Genomic DNA, 20,536 nt, shown 5'->3' with positions numbered 1-20,536 from the left:
ATTTTCTCATCCAATACCCAGGCACCAAGATCCTTTGGGGAGGAAAATCTAGAGGTGGGAATTCAAATTTGGAGGATGGGAATCCGGCAAACTAGGATTTTCTCATCCAACACCCAGGCACCAGGATCCTTTGTGGAGGGAAAGCAAACTCGGAGGATGGGAATCCGGCAAACGAGGATTTTCTGTTCCAACACCCAAGCACCAGGACAGGATCCTCTGGGGAGGAAAACCTAGAACTGGAAAATTAAACTTGGAGGATGGGAATCTGGCAAACTAGGTTTTTCTCATCCAACACCCAGGCACCAGGATCCTTTGAGGAGGAAAATCTAGAGCTGGGAAATCAAACTCAGAGGATGGGAATCTAGCAAACTAGGACTTTCTCATCCAATACCCAGGCACCAAGATCCTTTGGGGAGGAAAATCTAGAGGTGGGAAATCAAACTTGGAGGACGGGAATCCGGCAAACTAGGATTTTCTGTTCCAACACCCAGGCACCAGGATCCTTTAGGGAGGGAAAGCAAACTTGGAGAATGGGAATCTGGCAAACTAGGATTTTCTGTTCCAACACCCAGGCACCAGGATCCTTTGGGGAGGAAAATCTAGAACTGGAAAATCAAACTAGGAGGATGGGAATCTGGCAAACTAGGTTTTTCTCATCCAACACCCAGGCACCAGGATCCTTTGAGGAGGAAAATCTAGAGCTGGGAAATCAAACTCGGAGGATGGGAATCTAGCAAACTAGGATTTTCTCATCCAACACCTAGGCTTAGGATTTTCTGGTCCGACATCCAGGCACCAGGATCTTTTGGGGAGGAAAACCCAGAGGTGGGAAATCAAACTCGGAGGATGGGAATCCAGCGAACTGGGATTTTCTGTTCCAACACCCAGGCACCAGGATCCTTCGGGGAGGAAAATCTAGAGCTGGGAAATTGAACTTGAAGGACGGGAATCTGGCAAACTAGGATTTTCTCATCCGACACCCAGGCACCAGGCTCCTTTGGGGAGGAAAATCCAGAGCTGGGAAATCAAACTCGGAGGATGGGAATCTGGCAAACTAGGATTTTCTCATCCAACACCTAGGCTTAGGATTTTCTGGTCCGACATCCAGGCACCAGGATCTTTCGGGGAGGAAAACCCAGTGGTGGGAAATCAAACTCGGAGGATGGGAATCCAGCAAACTAGGATTTTCTGTTCCAACACCCAGGCACCAGGATCCTTCGGGGAGGAAAATCTAGAGCTGGGAAATTGAACTTGAAGGACGGGAATCTGGCAAACTAGGATTTTCTCATCCGACACCCAGGCACCAGGCTCCTTTGGGGAGGAAAGTCCAGAGCTGGGAAATCAAAGCCGGAGGATGGGAATCTGGCAAACTAGGATTTTCTCATCCAACACTTAGGTTTAGGATTTTCTGGTCCGACGCCCAGGCACCGGGATCCTCCTAGTCCCCGCCATTGCCGGATTGGGTCCTCCCTGCCCGGGGCTGGACAGACTTTTGCCAATTAAACCCAAATCATCTGTGGTGAGATTCCCCCCAAATACAGCCGCAGGAAAACGCAACCGGACCCGACAGGCTCCGCAGGGGAAGGGGAAAATCCAACTCATTAGCACTCCACCAATCCCCACCATTAATCCAGTGCTCTGCACGGAGTAAGCGCTCAATAAATACGACCGAATGAATGAACTGACTTGTTTTTGTGCGGGCGTCACAGAGGATAATTCCCCCTTTTAGACTGTGAGCCCACTGTTGGGTAGGGACTGTCTCTATATGTTGCCAATTTGTACTTCCCAAGCGCTTAGTACAGTGCTCTGCACATAGTAAGCGCTCAATAAATACGATTGATGATGATGATGATGATAATAAATAAATAACCACCCCTACGTGGAGCAAAAATCCAACAGCCCTGTGGGCCCTTCGGGCTGGTTTCCAGCCTGAGCCTGAGGCTCCATTGTGCTCTCCCCAGCGCTTAGCACAGTGCATATTTGTACATATTAATTCTATTTATTTTTATTTGGTTAATATGTTTTGTTTTGTCGTCCGTCTCCCCCTTCTAGACCGCGCGAGCCCACTGTTGGGGAGGGACCGTCTCTAGATGTTGCCAACTTGGACTTGCCAAGCGCTTAGTCCAGTGCTCTGCACACAGTAAGCGCTCAATCAATACGATTGAATGAATGAATGAACAGTGCTTGGCACACAGTAGGTGCTTAACAAATACCATCATTATTATTATAACAGTGCTTGGCACATAGTAGGCGCTTAATAAATGCCGTTATTATTACTATTGTTATTATAGAGACGAGGTATTTACTCTATTTTATTCTGTTAATACGTTTTGTTTTGTTGTCTGTCTCCCCCTTCTAGACTGCGAGCCCACTGTTGGGTAGGGACCGTCTCTAGATGTTGCCGACTTGTCCTTCCCAAGCGTCTAGTACAGTGCTCTGCACAGTAGGCGCTCAATAAATCCGATTGAATGAATGAATGAACGAACAGTGCTTGGCACATAGTAGGTGCTTAACAAATACCATCATCATTATTATTATTATAACAGTGCTTGGCACATAGTAGGCGCTTAATAAATGCCATTATTATTACTATTATTATTATAAAGACGAGGTATTTACTCTATTTCATTTTGTTAACATGTTTGGTTTTGTTCTCCGTCTCCCCCTTCTAGACCGTGAGCCCGCTGTCGGGTAGGGACAGTCTCTAGATGTTGCCGACTTGTCCTTCCCAAGCGTCTAGTACAGCGCTCTGCACACAGTAGGCGCTCAATAAACTCGATTGAATGAATGAATGAATGAATGAACAGTGCTTGGCACATATTAGACGCTTAACAAATACCATCATTATTATTATTATTAGAACAGTGGTTGGCACATAGTAGGGGCTTAACAAATATCATTATTATTATTATTATTAGAACAGTGGTTGGCACATAATAGGCACTTAATAAATGCCACTATTATTACAATTGTTAATATAAAGACGAGGTATTTATTCTATTTATTTTATTTTGTTAATATGTTTAGTTTTGTCGTCCGTCTCCCCCTTCTAGACTGCGAGCCCACTGTTGGGTAGGGACCGTCTCTAGATGTTGCCAACTTGGACTTCCCAAGCGCTTAGTACAGTGCTCTGCACACAGTAGGCGCTCAATAAATACGATTGAATGAATGAACAGTGCTTGGCACATAGTAGGCGCTTAACAAATACCATCATTATTATTATTATTAGAACAGTGCTTGGCACATAGTAGGCGCTTAACAAATATCATTATTATTATTATTAGAACACTGGTTGGCACATAGTAGGCGCTTAATAAATGCCATTATTATTACTATTGTTATTATAAAGACGAGGTATTTACTCTATTTTATTTTGTTAATATGTTTTGTTTTGTCGTCCGTCTCCCCCTTCCAGACCGTGAGCCCGCTGTCGTGTTGGGCCCGTCTCTCCATGTTGCCGACTTGTCCTTCCCAAGCGCTTAGTCCAGTGCTCTGCACACAGTAGGCGCTCAATAAATACGATTGAATGAATGAATGAACAGTGCTTGGCACAAAGTAGGCGCTTAACAAATACCATCATCATTATTATTATTATTAGAACAGTGGTTGGCACATAGTAGGCGCTTAACAAATACCACCATCATTATTATTATTATTAGAACAGTGGTTGGCACATAGTAGGCGCTTAACAAATACCATCATCATTATTATTATTATTATTAGAACAGTGGTTAGCACATAGTAGGCGCTTAACAAATACCATCATTATTATTATTATTAGAACAGTGCTTGGCACATAGTAGGTGCTTAACAAAAACCATCATTATTATTATTATTAGAACAGTGCTTGGCACATAGTAGGTGCTTAATATATCATTATTATTATTATTATTATTATTAGAACAGTGGTTGGCACATAGTAGGTGCTTAATAAATGCCATTATTATTACTATTGTTATTATAAAGATGAGGTATTTACTCTATTTTATTTTGTTAATATGTTTTGTTTTGTCGTCCGTCTCCCCCTTCCAGACCGTGAGCCCGCTGTCAGTTAGGGACCGTCTACTAGATGTTGCCAACTTGTCCTTCCCAAGCGCCTAGTCCAGTGCTCTGCAGACAGTAGGCGCTCAGTAAATCCGATTGAATGAAATCTGGTTAATATGTCTTGTTTTGTCGTCCGTCTCCCCCTTCTAGGCCGTGAGCCCGCTGTCCGGGAGGGCCCGGCTCTCGATGTGGCCGACTTGTCAATCAATCGTATTGATTGAGCGCTTACTGGGTGCAGAGCACTGTACTAAGCGCTTGGGAAGTCCAAGTTGGCAACATCTAGAGACAGTCCCTACCCAACAGTGGGCTCACAGTCTTAAAGGGGGGAGACAGAGAACAAAACCACACTAACAAAATAAAATAAATGGAATAGATATGTACAAGTAAAATAAATAGAGTAATAAATATGTACAAATCAATCAATCATATTGATTGAGCGCCTACTGTGTGCAGAGTACTGGACTAAGCACTTGGGAAGTCCAAGTTGGCAACATCTAGAGACAGTCCCTACCCAACAGTGGGCTCACAGTCTTAAAGGGGGGAGACAGAGAACAAAATCACACTAACAAAATAAAATAAATGGAAAAGATATGTACAAGTAAAATAGAGTAATAAATATGTACAAATCAATCGATCGTATTGATTGAGCGCTTACTGTTTGCACAGCACTGGACTAAGCGCTTGGGAAGCACAATTTGGCAACATCTAGAGACGGTCCCTACCCAACAGTGGGCTCACAGTCTAAAAGGGGGAGACAGAGAACAAAACCATACTAACAAAATAAAATAAATGGATATGTACAAGTAAAAGAAATAAATAGAGTAATAAATATGTACAAATCAATCAATCAATCGTTTTGATTGAGCGCTTACTGTGTGCAGAACAAGTGGGAAGGCCAAGTTGGCAACATCTAGAGACGGTCCCTACCCAACAGTGGGCTCACAGTCTAAAAGGGGGAGACAGAGAACAAAACCAAACATACTAACAAAGTAAAATACATAGAATAGATATGTACCAGTAAAATAGAGTAATAAATATGCACAAATCAATCAATCAATCGCATTGCGTGCTTACTGCGTGCAGAGCACTAACAAAATAAAATAAACAGAATAGATATGTACCAGTAAAATAAATAAGTAAATAAAGTAATAAATATATACAAATCAGTCAATCAATCGTATCGATTGAGCGCTTCCTGTGTGCAGAACAAGTGGGAAGGCCAAGTTGGCAACATCTAGAGACAGTCCCTACCCAACAGCGGGCTCACCGTCTAAAAGGGGGAGACAGGGAACAAAACCAAACATACTAACAAAATAAAATAAATAGAATAGATAGGTACAAGTAAAATAAATAGAGTAATAAATATGTACAAACATATCATCATCATCATCAATCGTATTTATTGAGCGCTTACTATGTGCAGAGCACTGGACTAAGCGCTTGGGAAGTACAAATTGGCAACATCTAGAGACGGTCCCCACCCAACAGTGGGCTCACAGTCTAAAAGGGGGAGACAGAGAACAAAACCAAACATACTAACAAAATAAAATAAATAGAATAGGTATGTACAGGTAAAATAGAGTAATAAATATGTACAAATCAATCAATCCATCGTATTGATTGAGTGCTTCCTGTGTGCAGAACAAGTGGGAAGGACAAGTTGGCAACATGTAGAGACGGTCCCTACCCAACAGTGGGCTCACAGTCTAAAAGGGGGAGACAGAGAACAAAACCAAACATACTAACAAAATATACTAAATAGGATAGATATGTACAAGTAAAATAAATAGAATAATTATATGCAAATCAATCAATCAATCGTATTGAGCGCTTACTGCGTGCAGCGCACTAACAAAATAAAATCAACAGAATAGATATGTACCAGTAAAATAAATAAGTAAATAGAGTAATAAATATGTACAAATCAATCAATCCATCGTATTGATTGAGCGCTTCCTGTGTGCAGAACAAGTGGGAAGGCCAAGTTGGCAACATCTATGGACAGTCCCTACCCAACAGCGGGCTCACAGTCTATAAGGGGGGAGACAGAGAACAAAACCAAGCATACTAACAAAGTAAAATAAATAGATTAGATATGTACCAGTAAAATAAATAGAGTAATAAATAGGTACAAATCAATCAATCCATCGTATTGATTGAGTGATTCCTGTGTGCAGAACAAGTGGGAAGGCCAAGTTGGCAACATCTACAGACGGTCCCTACCCAACAGTGGGCTCACAGTCTAAAAGGGGGAGACAGAGAACAAAACCAAACATACTAACAAAATAAAATAAATAGGACAGATATGTACAAGTAAAATAAATAAGTAAATAGAGTAATAAATATGTACAAATCAATCAATCAATCGTATTGATTGAGTGCTTACTCTGTGCAGAACAAGTGGGAAGGACAAGTTGGCAACATCTAGAGACGGTCCCTGCCCAACAGTGGGCTCACAGTCTAAAAGGGGGAGACAGAGAACAAAACCAAACATACTAACAAAATAAAATAAATAGAATAGATAGGTACAAGTAAAATAGAGTAATAAATATGTACAAATCAATCAATCCATCGTATTGATTGAGCGCTTACTGCGTGCAGAACAAGTGGGAAGGACAAATTGGCAACATCTAGAGACGGTCCCTGCCCAACAGTGGGCTCACAGTCTAAAGGGGGGAGACAGAGAACAAAACCATACTCACAAAATAAAATAAATAGAATAGATATGTACCAGTAAAATAAATAGAGTAATAAATATGTACAAATCAATCAATCAATCGTATTGAGCGCTTACTGTGTGCAGAAAAAGTGGGAAGTACAAATTGGCAACATATAGAGACAGTCCCTGCCCGACAGTGGGCTCACAGTCTAAAAGGGGGAGACAGAGAACAAAACCAAACATACTAACAAAATAAAATAAATAGATTAGATATGTACCAGTAAAATAAGTAAATAAATAGGGTAATAAATATGTACAAATCAATCAATCAATCGTATTGAGCGCTTACTGCGTGCAGCGCACTAACAAAATAAAATAAACGGAATAGATATGCACCAGTAAAATAAATAAGTAAATAGAGTAATAAATATGTACAAATCAATCAATCCATCCATCAATCAATACGATTGAATGAATGACTGACTGACTGACTGAATGAATGGCCGGATGGTGCGATTCTTGAGGAGGAGGAGGAGGAGGAGGATCCTCATTTTCCCGTCCGATTTGACGGAATTCAAATCAGGGAATTCAAATCATTCGGGATTATTCCTCCGCCTCCGACGCGGAGGCCGAACGGGAGGCCGGGGGGGGGGGGGGGGGGGGGGGCCTCGAAACGGCGATTTGGTGGGGAGGCGGAATATAAATAGCGTCGCATGAAGTGGTGAGGAGGAGAAAGGGGAGCGGGCCGGAGGGGGGGGGGGGGGGGGGCCTTGAAACTCCCCTCCCCGCCCCTCCCCCCGCCCCGGGGGCCGCGGGCGCTGAGGCGACGAGCCGGGCGGGCCGCGCGCACGAACCTTCCAAAAATAAGCTCTCCCGACCGCCTCCTCTTCCTCCTCCTCCTCCTCCGGTGGTCCCACCGCCTCCTCCTCCTCCGCCGCCGCCGGCCGCCATCTTCTTCCCCCTCCCCCCGCCGCCACAGCCGCCGCCGCCGCGCTCGGGAGAGGAGACCGGGCCCCGCCCCCGGACGGGGCAGGGCCAATCCGGAGCCGCCCCCGGACGGCCCCCGACCAATCGGGAGCCGCCCCCAGGAGGCTCCGCCCCCACGGCGGTGGCGGACCAATCGGGGCCCGGCTGCCGTAGGCTCCGCCCCCTGACGGCGCCGACCCGCTCAGAGCTGGCGGCCCCGCCCTCCTCAGGCTCCGCCCCCAAACGCTGCCGGACCAATCAGGACCGGCCCCCGACCAATCAGGGTCCTCCCTCCGTAGGTTCCGCCCCCACGGCGGTCGCGGACCAATCGGGGCCCGGCTGCCGTAGGCTCCGCCCCCTGACGGCGCCGACCCGCTCAGAGCTGGGGGCCCCGCCCTCCGGAGGCTCCGCCCCCGGACTGGACAGGACCAATCCGGAGCCGCCCCCGGACGGCCCCCGACCAATCGGGAGCCGCCCTCCGGAGGCTCCGCCCCCACGGCGGTGGCGGACCAATCGGGGCCCGGCTCCCGTAGGCTCCGCCCCCTGACGGCGCCGACCCGCTCAGAGCTGTCGGCCCCGCCCTCCTCAGGCTCCGCCCCCAAACGCTGCCGGACCAATCAGGACCGGCCCCCGACCAATCAGGGTCCTCCCTCCGTAGGTTCCGCCCCCACGGCGGTGGCGGACCAATCGGGGCCCGGCTGCCGTAGGCTCCGCCCCCTGACGGCACCGACCCGCTCAGAGTTGGCGGCCCCGCCCTCCGGAGGCTCCGCCCCCGGACTGGACAGGACCAATCCGGAGCCGCCCCCGGACGGCCCCCGACCAATCGGGAGCCGCCCTCCGTAGGCTCCGCCCCCACGGCGGTGGCGGACCAATCGGGGCCCGGCTGCCGTAGGCTCCGCCCCCTGACGGCGCCGACCCGCTCAGAGCTGGCGGCCCCGCCCTCCGGAGGCTCCGCCCCCAGACGGGACCGGACCAATCGGGAGCCGCCCCCGGACGGCCCCCGACCAATCAGGTCCGCCCTCCGTAGGCTCCGCCCCCACGGCGGTGTCGGACCAATCAGGGCCCGGTCTCTGTAGGCTCCGCCCCCTGACGGCGTCGACCCGCTCCGGGCTGGCGGCCCCGCCCTCGGACAGGACAGGACAGGACCAATCAGGACACGCCCCAGACGGCCTTCGACCAATCAGGACTGCCCTCCGTAGGCTCCGTCCCCACGGCCGTCGCGGACCAATCAGGGCCCGACTTCTGTAGGCTCCGCCCCCTGACGGCAACGACCCGCTCAGAGCTGGCGGCCCCGCCCTCCGTAGGCTCCGCCCCCAGACGGGAACGGACCAATCAGGACCCGCCCCCGGACGACCCCCGACCGATCAGGATCCTCTCTCCGGAGGCTCCGCCCCCACGGCGGTGGCGGACCAATCAGTGCCCGGCCTCTGTAGGCTCCGCCTCCTGACGGCGCCGACCCGCTCCGGGCTGGTGGCCCCGCCCTCCCTAGGCTCCGCCCCCGGACAGGACCGGACCAATCAGGACCAGCCCCCGGACGGCCCCCGACCAATCAGGATCCGGCCTCTGTAGGCTCCGCCCCCTGACGACGCCGACCCGCTCCGGGCTGGTGGCCCCGCCCTCAGTAGGCTCCGCCCCCAGACGTGACCGGACCAATCAGGACCCGCCCCCGGACGGCCCCCGACCAATCAGAACCCTCCCCCGGAAGGCCCCCGACCAATCAGAACCCTCCCTCGGTAGGCTCCGACCCCATAAGGGGCCAGACCAATCAGGCCCCGCCCCCGCAGGCTCCGCCCCCACGCGGCTTTGACGCCCTCTCCGGCCCCGCCCTCCTCAGGCTCCGCTCCAGCCGGGCCTGGACCAATCGGGCTCCGCTCTCCGCAGGCTCCGCCCCCAGACGGGAACGGACCAATCAGGCCTCGCCCTCCGCAGGCCCCGCCCCCGACGGGATGGGACCAATCAGGCCCCGCCCTCCTCAGGCTCCGCCCCATCTGGGAACGGACCAATCAGGCCCCGCCCTCCCGGGGGGGGGGGGCAACGGCCCGGGATGGGGAGGCCCAGGTCGTGGGTTCGAATCCCGCTCCTGACACTTTTGTGCGCTGTGGGACTTTGGGCCAGTCCCTTCACTTCTCTGGGCCTCAGTTCCCTCATCTGGAAAGTGGGGATGAAGCCTGGGAGCTCATCACCCTGTCACCTCCCCAGCGCTTAGAACAGTGCTTCGCACAGAGTCAGCGCTTAACAAATGCCGTCATCATCATCATTCATTCAATCGTATTTATTACTAATAATAATGGTATTTGTTCATTCATTCATTCATATTTATTGAGCGCCTACTGTACTAAGCGCTTGGCAAGTACAAAGCGCCGACTACGTGCCAAGCACTTTTAGACTGTGAGCCCACTGTTGGGTAGGGACCGTCTCTCTATGTTGCCAATTTGTCCTTCCCAAGCGCTTAGTACAGTGCTCTGCACATAGTAAGCGCTCAATAAATACGATTGATGATGATGAAGCACTGTCCTTAACACTGAGGTAGATGCAAGGTGATCAGGTTGTCCCACATAATAATAATAATGACGATAATGATGGCATCTGTTAAGCGCTTACTATGTGCCAAGCACTGTTCTAAGCGCTGGGGTGCTCACAAGCTAATTAGGTTGTACCATGCGGAGGGCTCACAGTCTTACCCTCCATTTTACAGATGAGGTAACTGAGGCCCAGAGAAATTAAGTGACTCGCCCAAATCAATCAATCAGTCGTATCTATTGAGCGCTTCCTGGGTGCAGAGCACCGTACTAAGCGCTTAGCACTCCCCAAAGTCACGCGGCTGGCAAGGGGCAGAGTCAGGATTAGAACCCACGACCTCTGACCCCCACGTAGGACTCAGAGTCCTTCATTCCCATTTTCCAGGTGAGGTCACTGAGGCCCAGAGAAGCGAAGTGACTCGTCCAAGGTCACACAGCTGACCAGGCGGAGAAGGGATTAGAAACCACGACCTCTGACCCCCACGTGGGACTCACAGTCCTTCATTCCCATTTTCCAGGTGAGGTCACTGAGGCCCAGAGAAGCGAAGTGACTCGTCCAAGGTCACACAGCCGACGAGAGGCGGAGAAGGGATTAGAACCCACGACCTCTGACTCCACTGAGCCAGGCGGAGCACTGTACTGAGCGCTCGGAAAGGACAAGGCGGCCACAGATGGAGACGGGAGACGGACATCAAAATAAAACAAGTAGACAGGCCTCAATAGCATCAATATAAATAAATAGGATTATTAGCTCTATACATCTTACCTCCTTCCCTTCCCCACAGCACCTGTATATAAGTATATATGTTTGTACATATTTATTACTCTATTTATTTATTTTACTAGTACGTATATATTCTATTTATTTTATTTTGTTAGTATGGTTTTGTTCCCTGTCTCCCCCTTTTAGACTGTGAGCCCACTGTTGGGTAGGGACTGTCTCTAGATGTTGCCAACTTGGACTTCCCAAGCGCTTAGTCCAGTGCTCTGCACACAGTAAGCGCTCAACAAATACGATTTTGATTGATTGATAATAGAGTAATAAATATGTATAAAGAGACACAAGTGTTGTAGGGAGGGAACGGGAGATGGGGAGGAGGAGCAAAAAAAAGAGAGAAAAAAAGGAAAAGAGAGAAGCAGCGTGGCTCAGTGGAAAAAACCCGGGCTTTGAAGTCAGAGGTCATGGGTTCAAATCCCGGCTCCTCCCCCTGTCAGCTGTGTGACTTTGGGCAAGTCATTTAGCTTCTCTGGGCCTCAGTTCCCTCATCTGGAAAATGGGGGTGAAGATTGGGAGCCCCCTGTGGGACCACCTGATCACCTTGTAACCTCCCCAGCGCTTAGAACAGTGCTGGGCACATAGTAAGCGCTTAATAAATGCCATAAAAAGGGGGGGGGGGGGTCTAGGTCTGAGAAGGCCTCCTGGAGGAGGTGGGCTCTCGGTCACCATTGACAGCAGTGGGAGGAAGAACAAGGAATAATAATAATAATAATAATGGCATTTATTAAGCGCTTACTATGTGCAAGGCACTGTTCTAAGCGCTGGGGAGGTTACAAGGTGGTCCCACGGGGGGTTCACACTCAATCCCCATTTTTTACAGATAAGGGAACTGAGGCACAGAGAATGAATAAATAATGAGGGCATTTATTAAGTGCTTACTATGTGCAAAGCACTGTTCTAAGCGCTGGGGAGGTGACAAGGTGGTCCCACGGGAGGTTCACACTCAATCCCCATTTTACAGATAAGGGAACTGAGGCACAGAGAATAAATAAATAATGAGGGCATTTATTAAGTGCTTACTACGTGCAAAGCATTGTCCCACGGGGGGTTCACACTCAATCCCCATTTTACAGATAAGGGAACTGAGGCACAGAGAATAAATAAATAATGAGGGCATTTATTAAGCGCTTACTACGTGCCAAGCACTGTTCTAAGCGCTGGGGAGGTGACAAGGTGATCAGGTGGTCTCACAGGGGGTTCACACTCAATCCCCATTTTTTACAGATAAGGGAACTGAGGCACAGAGAATAAATAAATAATGAGGGCATTTATGAAGTGCTTACTACGTGCAAAGCATTGTCCCACGGGGGGTTCACACTCAATCCCCATTTTACAGATGAGGGAACTGAGGCACAGAGAGTAAATAAATAATGATGGCATTTATTAAATGCTTACTACGTGCAAACCATTGTCCCATGGGGGGTTCACACTCAATCCCCATTTTACAGATGAGGGAACTGAGGCACAGAGAATAAATAAATAATGAGGGCATTTATTAAGCGCTTACTACGTGCCAAGCACTGTTCTAAGCGCTGGGGAGGTGACAAGGTGATCAGGTGGTCTCACGGGGGGTTCACACTCAATCCCCATTTTACAGATGAAGGAACTGAGGCACAGAGAATAAATAAATAATGAAGGCCTTTATTAAGTGCTTACTACGTGCAAAGCATTGTCCCACGGGGGCTTCACACTCAATCCCCATTTTACAGATAAGGGAACTGAGGCACAGAGAATAAATAAATAATGAGGGCATTTATTAAGTGCTTACTACGTGCAAAGCATTGTCCCACGGTGGGTTCACACTCAATCCCCATTTTACAGATGAGGGAACTGAGGCACAGAGAATAAATAAATAATGAGGGCATTTATTAAGTGCTTACTACGTGCAAAGCATTGTCCCACGGGGGGTTCACACTCAATCCCCATTTTACAGATAAGGGAACTGAGGCACAGAGAATAAATAAATAATGAGGGCATTTTATTAAGCGCTTACTACGTGCAAAGCACTGTTCTAAGCGCTGGGGAGGTTACAAGGTGGTCCCACAGGGGGTTCACACTCAATCCCCATTTTACAGATGAGGGAACTGAGGCACAGAGAATAAATAAATAATGATGGCATTTATTAAGCGCTTACTATGTGCCAAGCACTGTTCTAAGCGCTGGGGAGGTTACAAGGTGATCAGGTGGTCTCACAGGGGGTTCACACTCAATCCCCATTTTTTACAGATAAGGGAACTGAGGCACAGAGAATAAATAAATAATGATGGCATTTATTAAGTGCTTACTATGTGCAAAGCATTGTCCCACGGTGGGTTCACACTCAATCCCCATTTTACAGATAAGGGAACTGAGGCACAGAGAATAAATAAATAATGAGGGCATTTATTAAGTGCTTACTATGTGCAAAGCATTGTCCCACGGTGGGTTCACACTCAATCCCCATTTTACAGATGAGGGAACTGAGGCACAGAGAATAAATAAATAATGATGGCAATTATTAAGCGCTTACTACGTGCAAAGCACTGTTCTAAGCGCTGGGGAGGTTACAAGGTGATCAGGTGGTCCCACGGGGGGTTCACACTCAATCCCCATTTTACAGATAAAGGAACTGAGGCACAGAGAATAAATAAATAATGAGGGCATTTATTAAGTGCTTACTATGTGCAAAGCATTATCCCACGTTGGGTTCACACTCAATCCCCATTTTACAGATGAGGGAACTGAGGCACAGAGAGTAAATAAATAATGATGGCCTTTATTAAGTGCTTACTACGTGCAAAGCACTGTTCTAAGCGCTGGGGAGGTGACAAAGTGATCAGGTGTTCCCACGGGGGTTCACACTCAATCCCCATTTTACAGATAAGGGAACTGAGGCACAGAGAATAAATAAATAATGAGGGCATTTATTAAGCGCTTACTACGTGCCAAGCACTGTTCTAAGCGCTGGGGAGGTGACAAGGTGATCAGGTGGTCTCACGGGGGGTTCACACTCAATCCCCATTTTACAGATGAGGGAACTGAGGCACAGAGAATAAATAAATAATGGTGGCCTTTATTAAGTGCTTACTACGTGCAAAGCATTGTCCCACGGGGGGTTCACACTCAATCCCCATTTTACAGATGAGGGAACTGAGGAACAGAGAATAAATAAGTGATGAGGGCATTTATGAAGTGCTTGCTACGTGCAAAGCATTGTCCCACGGGGGGTTCACACTCAATCCCCATTTTACAGATGAGGGAACTGAGGCACAGAGAATAAATAAATAATGATGGCATTTATTAAGCGCTTACTACGTGCAAAGCACTGTTCTAAGCGCTGGGGAGGTTACAAGGTGGTCCCACGGGGGGTTCACACTCAATCCCCATTTTACAGATAAGGGAACTGAGGCACAGAGAATAAATAAATAATGAGGGCATTTATTAAGTGCTTACTATGAGCAAAGCATTGTCCCACGGTGGGTTCACGCTCAATCCCCATTTTACAGATGAGGGAACTGAGGCACAGAGAATAAATGAATGATGAGGGCATTTATTAAGTGCTTACTACGTGCAAAGCATTGTCCCACGGTGGGTTCACACTCAATCCCCATTTTACAGATAAGGGAACTGAGGCACAGAGAATAAATAAATAATGGTGGCCTTTATTAAGTGCTTACTACGTGCAAAGCATTGTCCCACGGTGGGTTCACACTCAATCCCCATTTTACAGATGAGGGAACTGAGGCACAGAGAATAAATAAATAATGAGGGCATTTATTAAGCGCTTACTACGTGCCAAGCACTATTCTAAGCGCTGGGGAGGTTACAAGGTGATCAGGTGGTCTCACGGGGGGTTCACACTCAATCCCCATTTTACAGATGAGGGAACTGAGGCACAGAGAATAAATAAATAATGAGGGCATTTATTAAGTGCTTACTATGTGCAAAGCATTGTCCCACGGGGGGTTCACACTCAATCCCCATTTTTTTACAGATAAGGGAACTGAGGCACAGAGAATAAATAAATAATGAGGGCATTTATTAAGTGCTTACTACGTGCAAACCATTGTCCCATGGAGGGTTCACACTCAATCCCCATTTTACAGATGAGGGAACTGAGGCACAGAGAATAAATAAATAATGAGGGCATTTATTAAGCGCTTACTACGTGCCAAGCACTGTTCTAAGCGCTGGGGAGGTGACAAGGTGATCAGTTGGTCCCAGATAAGGGAACTGTATTTCAGCAACAAATAGAGATAATCCCTCCCCAACAACGGGCTCACAGTCTAGAAGGGGGGAGACAGACATCAAAATAAAATAAGTAGACAGGCCTCAATAGCATCAATATAAATAAAGAGAATTGGAGATAAATGCACATCGCTAATAAAATAAATAATAATAATAAGGGCATTTATTAAGCGCTTCCTATGTGCAGAGCACTGTCCTAAGCGCTGGGGAGGTTACAAGGCGACCAGGTTGTCCCTCGTGAGGCTCACAGTCTTAATCCTCATTTTCCAGATGAGGCCCAGAGAAGTGAAGTGACTTGCCCAAAGTCACCCAGCTGACGGGTGGCGGCGCCGGGATTTGAACCCATGACCTCGGACTCCAAAGCCCGGGCTCTTTCCACTGAGCCACTCTGATTACTATTCTATTCCATGAGAAGCAATCAATCAATCAATCAATCGTATTTATTGAGCGCTTACTGTGTGCAGAGCACTGGACTGAGCGCTTGGGAAGTACAAGCTGGCAACATATAGTAATCAATCAATCAATCAATCGTATTTATTGAGCGCTTACTGTGTGCAGAGCACTGGACTGAGCGCTTGGGAAGTACAAGCTGGCAACATATAGTAATCAATCAATCAATCAATCGTATTTATTGAGCGCTTACTGTGTGCAGAGCACTGTACTGAGCGCTTGGGAAGTCCAAGCTGGCAACATATAGTAATCAATCAATCAATCAATCGTATTTATTGAGCGCTTACTGTGTGCAGAGCACTGGACTGAGCGCTTGGGAAGTACAAGCTGGCAACATATAGTAATCAATCAATCAATCAATCAATCGTATTTATTGAGCGCTTACTGTGTGCAGGGCACTGTACTAAGCGCTTGGGAAGTACAAGCTGGCAACACATAGTAATCAATCAATCAATCGTATTTATTGAGCACTTACTGTGTGCAGAGCACTGTACTGAGCGCTTGGGAAGTACAAGCTGGCAACATATAGTAATCAATCAATCAATCAATCAATCGTATTTATTGAGCGCTTACTGTGTGCAGGGCACTGTACTAAGCGCTTGGGAAGTACAAGCTGGCAACACATAGTAATCAATCAATCAATCAATCGTATTTATTGAGCGCTTACTGTGTGCAGAGCACTGTACTGAGCGCTTGGGAAGTACAAGCTGGCAACATATAGAGACAGTCCCTACCCAACAGCGGGCTCACAGTCTAGAAGGGGGAAATAATAGTATAATAATAATAATGATAATAGAATAATAGAAGTAGAATAATAAACATTCATTCATTCATTCAATCGCATTTATTGAGCACTTACTATGTGCAGAGCCCTGTACTAAGCGCTTGGGAAGGACAATTTGGCAACATATAGAGACAGTCCCTACCCAACAGTGGGCTCACAGTCTAGAAGGGGGAAATAATAGTATGATAATAATAATAATAATAATAGAATAATAGAAGTAGAATAATAAACATTCATTCATTCATTCAATCGCATTCATTGAGCACTTACTGTGTGCAGAGCACTGTACTAAGCGCTTGGGAAGGACAATTTGGCAACATAGAGAGACAGTCCCTACCCAACAGTGGGCTCACAGTCTAGAAGGGGGAAATAATAGTATAATAATAATAATAATGATAATAGAATAATAGAAGTAGAATAATAAACATTCATTCATTCATTCAGTCGTATTTATTGAGCACTTACTGTGTGCAGAGCACTGTACTAAGCGCTTGGGAAGGACAATTTGGCAACATATAGAGACAGTCCCTACCCAACAGTGGGCTCACGGTCTAGAAGGGGGAAATAATAGTATAATAATAATAATGATAATAGAATAATAGAAGTAGAATAATAAACATTCATTCATTCATTCAATCGTATTTATTGAGCACTTACTGTGTGCAGAGCACTGTACTAAGCGCTTGGGAAGGACAATTTGGCAACATATAGAGACAGTCCCTACCCAACAGTGGGCTCACGGTCTAGAAGGGGGAAATAATAGTATAATAATAATAATGATAATAGAATAATAGAAGTAAAATAATAAACATTCATTCAGTCAGTCGTATTTATTGAGCACTTACTGTGTGCAGAGCACTGTACTAAGCGCTTGGGAAGGACAATTTGGCAACATATGGAGATGGGCCCTACCCAACAGTGGGCTCACAGTCTAGAAGGGGAAAAAATAGTATAATAATAATAATAGAATATAGAAGTAGAATAAGCCCTCCCCACCATTTTTTTAATGGTATTTTTTCTTTTTTTATGTGCCCGATCCTCTACTAAGCACTGGGGTAGATATAAAATAATCAGGTTGGATTCAGTCCCTGTCCCACATGGGGCCCACAGTCTTAATCCCCGTTTTACAGATGAGGGAACTGAGGCCCAGAGAAGCAGCGTGGCTCAGTGGAAAGAGCCCGGGCTTTGGAGTCAGAGGTCATAGGTTCGAATCCCGACTCCGCCGCACGTCTGCCGTGTGATCTTGGGCAGGTCACTTAACTTCTCTGGGCCTCAGTTACCTCATCTGGAAAATGGGGATGAAGACTGTGAGCCCCACATGGGACAACTGGGTCATCCTGTATCCCAGCGCTTAGAACAGTGCTTTGCACATAGTAAGCGCTTAAAAAATGCCCCCCAAAAAAGTGAAGTGACTCGACCAAGGTCACACAGCAGGCTCATGGCAGAGCGGGATTAGAACCCAGGACCTTCTAACTCCTAGGCCTGTGCTCTTCCCACTAAGCAATGCCGCTTCAAACCGACACCAAGTACGTGCTGCCTGGTACCAAGTGCTTAACAAATGCCATAAATAATAATAAATAATAAATGTCTTAAGTCAAGGACTGCCTCTATTCCTTAATGAGTTTGTGCAATACCCTGCTTATTAATCTACCACTGTAATCAAAATAATTTTAATTTTAGGGATTTGTGAGGGACAGTGGGGAACAATTACTCTATTTATTACTCTGTTTATTTTACTTGTACATATCTATTCTATTTATTTTCTTTTGTTAATATGTTTTGTTTTGTTCTCTGTCTCCCCCTTCTAGACTGTGAGCCCACGGTTGGGTAGGGACCGTCTCTGTGTGTTGCGAACTTGTACTTCCCAAGCGCTTAGTACAGCGCTCTGCACACAGTAAGTGCTCAATAAATACGATTGATCAATTGACACGTCTAGACAAACGTTGTCAAAACACGCATTATGGCAGAGCTGGCTAAAATGTTATTTAATTTTTAATGAATTCTGACTAAGGGAATCAGTCGATCAATAAATGGTATTTGTCGAACGCTTCCTAGGTACAGAGCACTGTACTAAGCGTTTGGGAGAGTACATCGGAGTCGGTGGAAAGGTAACCTGCCCACAGCCAGCTATTACACTACGATATACTCCAGGGAAAAGGTGCCAGGGAACGTCAATCGCATTTATTGAGCGCTTACTGCGTGCAAAGCACTGTACAATATAACAACAGACACATTCCGGCCCACAGCGAGCTCACAGTCTAGAGGGGGAGACAGACATTAATACGAATAAATACATAAATAAACAAATTACAGCTATATACAGCTATATAGCCCGCAGTCGGGTAGGAACCGTCTCTATATGTTCCCGATTTGTACTTCCCAAGTGCTCTGCACACGGTAAGCGCTCAAGAAATGCAATCGAATGAATCAATTAATTAATATAGATTAAATAAATAGATAACATCCACTTAGATCTATGAGAAGCGGCGTGGCTCAGTGGAAAGAGCCCGGCTTTGGAGTCAGAGGTCATGCGTTCGAATCCCGGCTCCGCCGCAAGTCTGCTGTGTAACCTCGGGCAAGTCACTTAACTTCTCTGAGCCTCAGTTCCCTCGTCTGTAAAATGGGGATTAAGATTGTGAGCCCCACGGGGGACAACCTGATCACCTTAGATCCTCCCCAGCGCTTAGTACAGTGCTTTGCACATATCAATCAATCGTATTTATTGAGCGCTTACTATGTGCAGAGCACTGTACATAGTAAGTGCTTAACAAATGCCATCTTTATTATTATTTGAATGAATCTATGCCCTTTGGGCATTTGGTACTCAGCCCCATTAACACTCAACGAACATATCTGTAAACTATTTATTTATATTAATATCAGTCTCCCTCTCTAGACCGTAAACCTGTAGCAGGCGGGGACTGCGTCTATCAATTCTGTTGGGGCCTACTCTCCAAAGCGTTCAGTACAGTGCTCGGCATGCAGTCAGCGCTCGATAAATACCGCCGGTTGCTGTAACACATAAAGGTTTGTTTTAGGCCCAAGGCAATTTGTCCCATGCTAGCACATTATGACAACATAAAATTTTGGTTTTAGTAGCTTGGACACCAACTCTTAGCCAGCCTTCCTCCACCTTGCCTTCAGTTTCTGTTTTGCATTAATCTACCCAGTTTTCCCGAATTACGCTTCCCCCGTCATCCGTTTTCATCCAGATCCCGTCGTCCGTGAGGAAAACTGGAGCCACACTTAATTGGATTTTGTTGTTGGTGTAAAGGAACAGCAGGTGCATCGCGGACTATAAATAGGTGCCTCTCCCACCTTTCAGGGATGAGGTTGAACCCGCTTTTAGGGTGACACGCTATCGCTGTCCCCGTCCATACAGATCTGTATTTAATATGCCCCTTTTGCTACGTTGCTGCGACTTGATTTATTTTATTAGACTCGACAGTCGTACTTGCGTTTCCTAAGCGCTTAAAATGTGCAAAGCACTGTAATACGCATTGTAGTAGTTGTATTTATTAAGCACTTAAAATGTGCAAAGCACCCTAATAAGCTCTGGGAAAGAATATAGAAGTGAGAAGCGGCACGGCGGAGTGGCTACAGCCCAGGCCTGCGAGTTAGAAGGTCATGGGTTCTAATCCCGGCTCTGCCACTCGTCTGGTGCGTGACCCTGGACGAGTCACTTCACTTTCTGTGCCTCAGTGACCTCATCCGTAAAATGGGGTTGGAGACTGCGAGCCCCACGTGGGACGGGGGCTGTGTCCACCCCGATTTGCTTGTACCCACCCCGGCGCTTAGTACAGTTCCCGGCGCCAACAGTAAAACATTAAACAGAATGAAAGACAAGGGAAAATGCCCAAAATAAAAACAAAAATCAGCGGTAATCGTTGGGAAATCATTATCTGTCGTCTTGTCAGCCATAAGCAAAAAGCAGCCAGGCCAATCAGTACGCATTATGCCCAGGAGAATAATTAATGCAAAATGATGCTTCGGGGCTTTAGACCCACAAAAGCCAGACAATTTGGAAGGAAGGCTCCCATGGCAACCTTCAACCTCTCGCCACTGAATCTGCGTTAGGTTGGAGATCTTTTATTTGGCTACAGAGCGGT

The 20,536-nt window shown here is 46.9% G+C and overlaps 1 protein-coding gene across 1 annotated transcript in view; it reads right to left on the bottom strand.

Moving 5' to 3' along the window:
* SENP6 (SUMO specific peptidase 6) overlaps nucleotides 1-19,716 on the bottom strand; it is a 121,451-nt gene extending 101,735 nt beyond the window's left edge. Inside the window, exons 1-6 of the mRNA XM_038760880.1 lie at nucleotides 19,612-19,716; nucleotides 8,895-8,974; nucleotides 8,539-8,793; nucleotides 8,341-8,446; nucleotides 7,712-8,274; nucleotides 7,558-7,622 (exon numbers count right to left, since the gene is read on the bottom strand). Coding sequence (XP_038616808.1) covers nucleotides 7,558-7,622; nucleotides 7,712-8,274; nucleotides 8,341-8,446; nucleotides 8,539-8,793; nucleotides 8,895-8,974; nucleotides 19,612-19,716 — 1,174 coding nt within the window. The remainder of the gene's footprint in view (nucleotides 1-7,557; nucleotides 7,623-7,711; nucleotides 8,275-8,340; nucleotides 8,447-8,538; nucleotides 8,794-8,894; nucleotides 8,975-19,611) is intronic.
* Nucleotides 19,717-20,536: the final 820 nt, after the last annotated feature.

This window comes from Tachyglossus aculeatus, chromosome 19 (genome assembly GCF_015852505.1).
Source record: "Tachyglossus aculeatus isolate mTacAcu1 chromosome 19, mTacAcu1.pri, whole genome shotgun sequence".
Classification (NCBI taxonomy): domain Eukaryota; kingdom Metazoa; phylum Chordata; class Mammalia; order Monotremata; family Tachyglossidae; genus Tachyglossus; species Tachyglossus aculeatus.
The sequence above is the reverse complement of the archived record's forward strand: the minus strand, read 5'-3'. Positions and strand labels throughout refer to the sequence as shown.